The sequence below is a fragment of the Monopterus albus genome, unplaced genomic scaffold (genome assembly GCF_001952655.1).
Source record: "Monopterus albus unplaced genomic scaffold, M_albus_1.0 scaffold25.1, whole genome shotgun sequence".
NCBI classification, from domain to species: Eukaryota; Metazoa; Chordata; class Actinopteri; order Synbranchiformes; family Synbranchidae; genus Monopterus; species Monopterus albus.
Genome location: NW_018127905.1, coordinates 1,547,933 through 1,558,383, shown reverse-complemented (window position 1 = coordinate 1,558,383; position 10,451 = coordinate 1,547,933). Strand labels below are relative to the sequence as shown.

The 10,451-nt window shown below is 41.7% G+C and overlaps 1 protein-coding gene across 3 annotated transcripts in view; it reads left to right on the top strand.

The window, feature by feature from the left end:
* Positions 1 to 7,473, top strand: part of adam19a (ADAM metallopeptidase domain 19a) — a 173,075-nt gene extending 165,602 nt beyond the window's left edge. For 2 of the 3 annotated variants that reach the window (XM_020594848.1, XM_020594850.1), the window contains 2 exons: positions 2,245 to 2,435; positions 6,647 to 7,472. In XM_020594848.1, the coding sequence (XP_020450504.1) occupies positions 2,245 to 2,435; positions 6,647 to 6,698 (243 nt within the window). In that variant the 3' untranslated portion in view covers positions 6,699 to 7,472. Of the gene's footprint in view, positions 1 to 2,244; positions 2,436 to 6,646 lie in introns of all 3 variants that reach the window. The other variant, XM_020594849.1, reaches the window with a different exon arrangement.
* The last annotated feature ends 2,978 nt before the right edge of the window (positions 7,474 to 10,451 follow it).

Genomic DNA, 10,451 nt, shown 5'->3' with positions numbered 1-10,451 from the left:
GATATACATCTTTATAGATTCAGTATGATCAGTGTTACAGCCATTATCTCCAATGTTCCTGTGATAAAACATCTTGTTCTCGTGAGGAGGAGGCATCTCTGAGCATAATAGAGAATGATCTGTTGGATAAGATAAACAAATCCAGGGCCACGTCATTGATGCCAACATACAGCAATTGTTCAGACAGCTGTGGTCCATTGTGCCAAAAGCAGAGCTGAGGTCAAGGAGCACTGCAGATGAATACAGGCCTTCATCTGCTGCCAGCAGAACAGACTCAGTGCTATGCAGAGATGGAAAGGCAGACTGAAATTTTCAAAAATTTTTGTTCAATTTTGTTCAGATTATTGTTCAGAAATTGAATCAGTTGTGTCAAGGCTACTTTTTATAAAATTATGGACTAGAATTACCGTTTCATGTTGTTAAGTCTTCGCCAGCCAGTCAAATTCACAGGAATGGGACAGATGTGAGGTCACTGACCTTGACCTTTCAGCACCAAAATCTTGGACACTTGTGCCAAGATTGAAGAAATTCCCTCAGACAGACGGATGAACAACCAGAAAACATATATAACGTTTAAGAGAAGCGAGAGACTCACTACTGTTGTCTTTCTTCCATTTTGCTCTGCTTTCCTGCATCATCTATTTAAATTCCTTAGTGATGGTTAATTAGGGTGTAGTTCTTCCGACTTTGTCTGAGGGGGGCCCACAGTGTCATACTTTGTAAAACCCTGCTCTAACAGAACTTGGAACAGATGTAATTAAGAGCTATTGCCACATACACAGAGCTAATGAGAAAACTGTCTGACTCTGTATCAAAGTACTTCTTGGATGAATTACAGAGATTTCTTGTGAAGAAATAATCAATCAAACTGTGGTACATTTATCTGATTGCTGTCTTATCCCTTTATCCTCCAAAACGTCCCTTCTCAGTGCTCCTCTGTGGAGTGTAAAAGGCCTTTAAGTTCCATCTAGTTTTGAATGTCATTTTCTTTTTGAGTTGTGATCTGGGCCTGTATTTATCAAGCATTTCAGAGTAGGACATCACTTCTAACCGATGCATTTTTGGTCCTACTTTTAGGACTAAACGTAACAGCAGTGTGTCAACATTCCAAAGTTAGGAAATCGTTCCTATCTCCACCAAAATGTAGGAGAGCTCCAGAGGTGTCTTGACTGGCGAGGAGCAGGCAGGAGGCGACGATCAGACAGAGCTAAACACAGATGTTTTACTTACACTTAATGACACTGAGCTCAGGAAAAGATACAGTTTGGCCATAAATGGAATAGTTTTTGTGGCAGAGCTTGTACAAGATGCAGTTGATCCAACAAAAGGAAGAACACATGCCGTCTCCACGGAAACCACAGTCTTTTTATTAACAAGGCAGGTGCAGCAGCAGTGATGATTTGAGTCTGTCAGAGCCGACAGTTTTGGCCGTAATAAAAGAGACCTCCATCGCTCATACAGCTCCGCTGATGATGCACCGCTTCAGTCAGTTCCACCCCACTCAAACCTACAGCTGTCAGAAAACTACAACACGTCAGTGTCATGTTGCCTTTGTGGCTTAGAGTGTTGTAAAACCGTGGCGTCTCACTCGTTCTTAGGAGAAGCATTTCTCCTCGCTGAAAGTGAGAGTAGGATGCTTCATAAGTAAGTGTCACGTCCTACTCTAAGACAGTTGTTTTAGTCCTAAGTGTGATTCTGAGACACTTGATAAATACGAGCACCGATAGAGCAGTGCTGTAGTGGTACTTTTTAATCTCCCGTGTGTGGAGTGGGACAGAAGCTCCTCTTCCCAGCTAGCTGAACAGATTCAGGAGACAATCTGGATCCATTCCAGGCTGATAGTACAGAAACTGAAATGACTTCTTCTATCTGCTGTGTCCATGTGCCACGGGCCTAGACTTGTGTTCCATGTTGTCAGTAAATCCTACTTGGAACCATTTCCCCTATATTTTGTTTTTAAACATTCTCTGTTTCCTTTGTTGTCTGTCCTTAATCTTATATTTTATATTTCACACCCTCTGCTCAGCCGCTTCAGTGCAGTTTGCAAAACCAATGCCAATATAGTACAGCAGTTTTTGGTGCCTTGCTTTTTTTTAAATGTATGTATTTTATTTTACTCATAATGTAATATGGTTGGTGTGTCTTAGTGTCCAGTTACATTTGGATGTTCACTAATCTGAATGTCAATAATGAATATTTGTGCTGTTTTTTTTTTGTTGCTTTTTGTTGGTGTCTGAACTGCAGCCCAGACCGTCCCCCTTCCCTCCTCAGAGGCCTCTCCCCCTGAGTCCAGCCAGGGGGACTTCCCCAACAGTGAGTCCGGCCCGGAGCATCACCTCCAAAACCTCTCCAGGCCTGCTGGTCATGATGCCCCCAGCGGTGGGACCCAAACCTGTGGTCAAAGTCTCAGCCATCCCCCCTCTCAGAGTTCTCAGGTGGGCAAACACACAGACATACTGTGGTCTTAGCTGCTCAGGTAGGTGAGGGTCTTAAGTACAATTTTTAAGTAGCTGTACTTGAGTATTTTCATTTTCTTTTACTTCATACTTTGACTTCACTACATTTATTTTATAACTTTAACTACTAGTTATTTTTCATAAGCAGATTAATACAAAAACACAGTATAATTATAAGACCTCAGTGATCTATGGTGGAAAATTCACAGGCTGCCCAGCACTAATTCAACTTAAAAGCATATATGCCAGTTAAAACTAGCTCCCCCTTTCCCAGCTGCAACATTAAATGTGATTTACACAATAAAAGGAATTATAATACAATAATATGATATACAGGAATGTGAAATGTGCCATTCTACATAATGAGTACTTTTACTTGTAGTACTTTAAGTATGTTTTGATGCTGATACTTTTGTACTTTTACTGATATCACATTTTGAATGCAGGACTTTTACTTGTAACAGTATTTTTACATTGTTGTATTGGTATTTTTTACTTAAGTAAAGCATCTGAGTACTTCTTAATTTAATTAGCTGTCAAATAATGGCTTCAAATGTCCCCAAATAATAAAAGACAATGCTTTGTCCTTTGTCATCTTAAACCAAACAGAAAAAACATTAAACTTATTCTCAGTTATAATCAAAACTAAAGCAGAGTCAGCCCACTCACACAGAACACTCTGCTGGCGAATGCAGTCCAATACAGCAGTTACTCCATTTAAATCAGCGAGGCCAGGCTAAATAATGGAAACTGCTCTCTGCATATTGCAGCACAGTTGAATCACCACTTCTCTGAAACAACTTGAACACAAACTAAACATTATCACCTTCATGAAGGAGGATTTATTACGGGGCTGCTTGTGTTCCCAAACTGCCAACCAAGTGAACATTGTGTACAGAGGTAATATTTGGTGTCCAGGTCTTGTTAGCAATCAAGTGCTCAGCTCAGCACAGCAGAGGATGGGGTCACAGAGTGGTGATAATAACATCCTCCCCTGGGGGACCTTCCAGAGCCTTCTGGTGGGTGTGAGACCTGGGAAATGGTAGTGGACAGCAGCAGACCTGAGACATGACTACTGTATATCCATCACATCAGCGTGTGACCAAACCCAGCTAGTAGTGCCCTGCCTCTCAGCTTCAGCTTGCCAACAGCTACCCTGACATTATCCTGTAGGATACCTGGATAAACGTGGGAATTCATTTTCCCTCCACAACAGCAAGCGGTCCAGGTCCAGAGGTAGCAAAGCTGCCCCACATCATGATGCTCTCTCTGCTGTACTTCACTGTCAGGATGATGTGTTCATGTTGGTACACGGTTCTCTTTTCACACCATATGTAGTGCTGTGTGTTCTTCCTGAACAATTCCACTTCCACAGGACATTTTTCCAGTAGTGTTGTAGACTGGTCCAGGTGGTCTTTGGCAAACTTCAGGCTGCTGCAGTGTTGTTTTTGGAGAGCAGTGGCTTCCTCTGTGGTGTCCTGCCATGGCTACCATGCCTGGTCAATATTTTGTATATGGTTGATTCATGAACAGAGATGTTAACCAACTCCAATGAATCCTTCAAGTCTTACTCTAGGGTTCTGTTTTATCTCACTGAGCATTCTGCATGACCTTGGCTGGGCACCCACTTCTGTGGAGAGTAGCCACAGCACCAGATGGTCTCCATTTATAGACACTATCTCAAAATGTGGCCTGATGCGTATCTAAAGTCTTCGAGATGACTCTGTAACCCGTTCCAGCTACATGCAAATCAAAAACTCTTGATTGTAGATCTTCTGAGATTTTTTGTTTTTGTGAGGCCTGGCTCACACCAGCTGATGCTGCTTGTGAATAACACACTGACACTGTCTGAGTGTTTTTATAAATCAAGGTAGTTCCAAACCACACCCCCATTCTTGTTTTACTGACTGGACTCCAGGTTTACCTGACTCCAGCTTACGTTTAGTGACATCAGAGGCCTGGTGTTGCTATTACTTTTTCTACCATCACTTTGTATGTTTAATGGATGTGTTCAGTAAAGACATGAAAGGTCATGACTGTCTTTGTTCCATCAGCTTAGAAACATTGTGTTTTTTGATATTTGTGACTTTGGTGAAGATCAGATCACATTTCATGACCAATTTAAACAGTGTCTTTACTTTTTCTTGTGAGTATACATGTAAAGAAAAAAGGCTTGTTCATCAAGCAGCCTTTGTTTGTAGATTTGTTTCCATATCCTGAGATTTGAACCTGGTTTTGAAGACCTTTTATGACCCACCTATAAAAGTATAAGTATAAAAGTATCAGAGAGGAGCTGTGTACACATGTAATATACTGTCTTACAGTATTCCTGTCTTTCTATTCCATATAGCACGTAAGCACATAAATGTTCCAGGTTAACAAACCATGCCATGCATCGGGCTCTCATCAGCAATTAATTTTCATTTTTATCAGTGACAGGCCCCGAGTCTAAAGATTTTCTTTCTTTAGGCACAGAGTCTAAAGAAACTTTTTGTTCCATGTTCCATTTATGTGTGGTAAAAGTCAGGCAAGAAACTTCACAGCAATTGTTCTTCAGCTTTATGGCTCCTCTGCTCCTGTAATCTACTGTAGCAGATGGATCATAATCTCTCTACATCTGGTCTCTCTGGCAAAACTATGAGCAGATCCCACATCAGATCTCACACCTAACACCAGCTACTGAGTTCAGAGACTTGGTGAGAGGGAAAAGCAGAAGGATCAGACTTTACAAATCCCCAGCTGTCTTTGTGATCAAAGAAGGGTTCAACTGTGCACAGATAGCAACAGCTTTGAAATCAGTATTACTGGAATGCTCTTAGTGATAACTGGGTTTTGTACTGTAATACCTGTGCTTATGATAATGGCTAGGTCTGAGAAATTCCTGCATGTTGTTCTCAGCAGGGTGGAGAGTCTAAAGCAGTTTATCTCTCAGTACCTCCTCACTTCCCTACCCTGTCAGTGTTTCTCAGCTCCAGGCCCGGCCCCTTATCTGTAGAAAAAAAAAACAGGGACAGTAAAAACAGTGAAGTTAATTTCTTGTTTTTCACCCCCAACAAGCCGCAAAGGAGTTATAGTTGTGTCCATATGGTTTCTCTGTAGATGATGTAGCTCTGCCATGCAGTAGTTAGGTTTTTATGGAGACATGTCAGCTACAACATGGCTGTGGCATCTGTAGGGAGAAGCTCTGTATCCAGTGTTGGTGAGGTGATCATTCACTGCCGTGGGGGCTTCACTGGCCGGCTACTTGGAGGTTAGACCTGGTCAGGTAAAGCAGTGAGTCCCTGTACAGGAACATTCCTGGACATGCAGTAACCTCAGGCCCTGGATTTTTCTCCACATCCTCTGGTCACAGTGCAGCAACAGGAGGTAAAAATATATCCACAAAACCAGGCGCAGTCAAAAAATTCCACTTTTACAGCTCCCATGAGCATGCAACTGCCTGGAAATTATGACCATTCAAGGAAATCCTTAAACGATCATTTAAGACTTGAGTTTCTTGGGGGGGCGCAGTCTCGCCAGAGACAGAGTTGCTTCTGTATAGGTACACCTCGTTTTTTGAGCTTTCAGTCAGGTTTAAGATGGTAATTCATTGTTGTACCATTGTAGATAAGTCAGAAAACACAGCAAAGCATGCCATGGGCTCTTTAATGCACAACTGGAAAAACATCTTAAATTAAAATGTTGAGACAATAAGCCAAAATGTTGAAGTCAGAATAATGCAATACTGCATCATTATTCTGAGATAAGTTGTTTTACTTACCGTCTTACTAAATTTGACTCACTTGCCTAAATTTGAGGAGGTGTTTGGAAATATTAACTTATATTTGTGCAGAATGAGGAGTGTGGACTTTGACCCCATCTCTGAGTTAATTTGTCTGGTACTTTGGTCTAGGAGTGTATTGAAGGAACATGTCACCCAGTGCAACATGTGAAGCTCACTGATGTGTTTTTGGTCAACAGTGGAGCTCCATGGCACAGAGGACTCAGATATATAACGCTTTCATGCATGCCAACACACAATACTTGTCAGTCGGAGATATTCACTGCTGTTTTGGCTCTGCACATGGGATTCTTGGAAAATATCGAATATATTTCCAAGCTTATTCTTAAAAAAACCATATCAGCAGTTCAGTATGCCTTGTCATTTTAACCTTGAGATAGAATCTCTTTTTTTCCTCTTCCCCTTCCAGACCGATCCCAGGTGCCAAACCAAACACAGCCTCGCCTCGGCCACAAAAATGACCTTCTCCTCCTCTCTCCACCCTCTGAGGAGGCAGCGGCTGACAGCCTATTTGCACTAAAGAGACCTTGGCTGGTAAACCACAGTGCTGTCACATACAGCAGAGGAAGACGAACACAAAGTTAAAGCCGGAGACACGAAAGAACAAACAGGACTGAAATGAAACCTTACTTCCTTCTCCACTTCCACTTCTGAGCCCACCCCCTCCACCTTCCTCCTCCCGGCGCGCCAATATTAACCACAGTGACGCAGTTTTGCACGGAGACCTTGCAGACTGAGAGTGTAACCGCTGGGGATGGTCAAATTTGCCAAATCACTTGTTTTTAATATAATAGTTTTGTTTAGTTTTTTTAATCCGTCTGTGCTGTTTATGTATAAGAATGCATTTTGTAATGTTTTTGTTTACATTTTGTTTTACACCATGTTTTCTGATTTATGTTATGTGCCAAAGAGGTCTCTTCATACCTGGGATGTGTCCCGACCGCTTCAAAATCTCCTTGCATTACGTTTACCACAAGTCAACTCCTCCATATTTTTAGGTTCTATAATTTATTGTATTGTATGAGGAATGTCTAAAATACAAATCTCAAGATGCAGAGACTTGTCAGGAGGAAGGAGAGCCAATCACACAGCAGCTTCTTTTCAACACTGTTTACATGGTGGAGGACTTGATGGATGCTTGGGGCTTGTAGGACACATCCCAGTCGCTCATGCTGATTTGAATGTCCTTTGCTGTGTGTTATGACTTTTGAATTGTTACATAAATTTTTTTTACAATATGATAATTGAGTTTCTTTCATTCTTTTTTAAATTCCATTTTGAACAATATTTACATGTTTTTGAAAGGAAAGAATAGGGCCTATATGCATGAGCTACTTCGAGTCAGATGTCTCAGCCTGCGCAAATTAAATCTGTCCTGCAAAATTGAGGGCAAGCTATTTTCAAAGGAACACAAATGAACCAGCTATATCGGTTTGGGCTTCAAAAAAGCTAAATTTGAACTAAATCTGAGTTATAAACTGCAAGCATAAAGTTTGAAAGATATGGGTGTCCACCAGACACGGTGTGTTTCGCCCCAGCCTAGGGGTTACCTGGTGGCACCATGATAAAGGAGACTCTCCTCTTCCCAGCACCCAGAAATGACCAGCCTTACAGATTTAAACACTCATACTTTATTTTCATAAGTGAGCAGAGTGAAAAGTGCAGTTTGCCATGTCTTTGGGGTGGGTGCAGCCAAAATAACAAATGAAACCAGCTAACTTAAACACCCTGTTATAACCTCACCAAAAATAGAACAAACAAGACATAAAGCTTACATAAACTTCTAAACCGGAAAAAGAGGGGCTTGTAGTACCAGCAGGATGGCTATTTAGAACATGTACAAACTGACAGAAGACACTGGAGGACAGACATGCTGGCCCTGGGTCTGACAGCTGCAAAAGGAGAGCCTCAGTCAGGCGGGGAGGAGTCGCCACCTGAGATACACACCCACTCACTCAGTCGTACGCAACATGCTTCATGTGAGAGGAGGTTCCACCCATACACACGTTCATAGAGGAGAGAAACAAGGTTTGACAGAGCAAACAGAACCCTTACAACCAGATTCGTAACAGAGAGTCCATAAAAATGCCATAGGTTGTCTTATGGGAAATGTAGCATCCAGTGTTTTTGGAGCTTGACCCATATCATGTAGTAATAGTCAGGCTATTCCAGCCTGGTGCTGACACTTTGATTTTAACCTTTTCTTTTTATTTTTTACTTGTGGGTCTCCCAACGTTATGGATGTGCAATACAGAATTCCTGGAGTAGCCCTTTAAAACAGAGGTTTGGAGATTTAGGGACTATAGAACACTTTGACAAGGCTTAGTTTTTTTTGTTTTGTTTTTTTTACTTGAGCTAAACAACAGAAGTGGACATTGGGCTCATTACAACAATTCTCTGTCTCCTATGAAATGTTTCTTGTTGCTTGTTTTTGTTTAAACCTCACAAATCCAAACACTTCAGTGCAGGGTCAAGTCCTGAACAAACAAACCTGGGGGGCAGGTGTGTCATTACTGTACAAATGAGAGCCAAATTATTCTCAGTGCACAACCGGTACAGACAAGGGTGCTTAGTATAGGTAAAAGCCAACAAACAGTACCTAGTGTTAGCACTGCCAACACAAACCACCTCCTAACCACCACTGAAACTGACAGTCCAACAAAACAAAACACTGTAGCAACATCTAATATATGGATAATATACTGAAAGTATTTGTAATTTAACAGAATAATTATTAACAGGGAACTTTACTGATTTTACACATCAGCATGTGTTTCCAGGTGCTGTCGAGTACTACTGTATACTGTATGTGAAAAGGTTGTCTAAAGCCTTCTGTGTCCCCAGAGGGAGCTGTGTGAAGTCTGATAAAAGTCCTCAGCATCGACTGGGTCTGAGGACTGCATGTTTGAAAAGTTTTAAACAGTCTGGGGGTGTGGAGTTAGAAAGAAGTAAGCAGAAGTAAGCTACCATTTGACACAAACAGAAAGCATTCAACAGTAAATGTAAGAGATGGATAGTGACTCCAAAGGCTAAAAGGCACCGACCTAAGCAACAAGCAGCAGCAATAAGGTGCAAAAAGAAAAGTAAAGGCACTTTCAATAGTAAGGTAGTGTCTCACACAATAACAAATAGGGACTGAATACCAGGAACAATAAACCTGCACATATACAGAGCCCAGCAACAGTCCGTCAGGTGCTCAGGCTCAGAAAGTAGCTTTCATTTCAGAGGTATGAAACAGTTCTGGGGTCGAAGGCTCTCCTGAGTCTGCTGAGCAGGTCTGTGACAGTAGCCTGCCACTGACTGTGCTCCTCTGGTTGGTGACCGTGCTCTGCAGTGCTTGGTTGACATCGGCTATAACAGACGCCATTTTGCTTAGTCCTTCTTTCAGCAGCTAGTATAACACACCCCCATCTCCAACTACACTGTCAGCAGTGACTTGCATTCACTTTTGGTACTTTCTTTTCAGACACATATCAGTCATGAGTCCAACACAGGTAAAGAAGGGTATGATAAGTTGGTGGAGAACTCCACAATCACCCTGATCCATCTCAAACCTCATTTTGTTGTTTTCCATCATACCAGCTCTACAGGTAGGAAAACATTTTACTTGTCTCTAAAATAAAGCCATAAAAATCCAATTGCCCACTTACTGATTTGTAAATAAAGTTCTGCCAAAAGGCTTCTGTTTGAGGGGCTGTTGCTCTGTACTCAGCCTACTGGCTCAGGAGTTATACAAAGAACAGTACAATGAAGTATGAAATTAGGAAGTAAGATGTATAAGTCTTCAGTAATTACTGTAGGCAAAAGAGAGAATCAACAGTTTGAGTGGAACAATATCAGACAGTGAGGAGAGATGACCTCGCAGAGAAATGTATTGATGTAGACGTCTACCTAGCCCACTACCAGTGCCACCGGCACCCAAACAAACCTGTGGGGTGGATTCTGCAACGGTAGCAGATGCAATCTAAATGAAAAGAGCAGAGTTTTTTCAGGACCACTGTCTATAAATCAAGCTGCATGCAGCCACAGGTCTGAGGGAGGTGAATAAATAAACTAATAACTCTCCTCTGGCTAGCCTTCAGTCCAGGAGCCTGGTAAATGAAGTCAAGGGTTTATAAAAACAGCAGTCAGCTAGACTTTGTTGTCTTGCAACACGTTCCTATGATGAAGTGTAGCTGCTAAAAAGAAATGCCCAGTTTACTTTGTTGAATGCT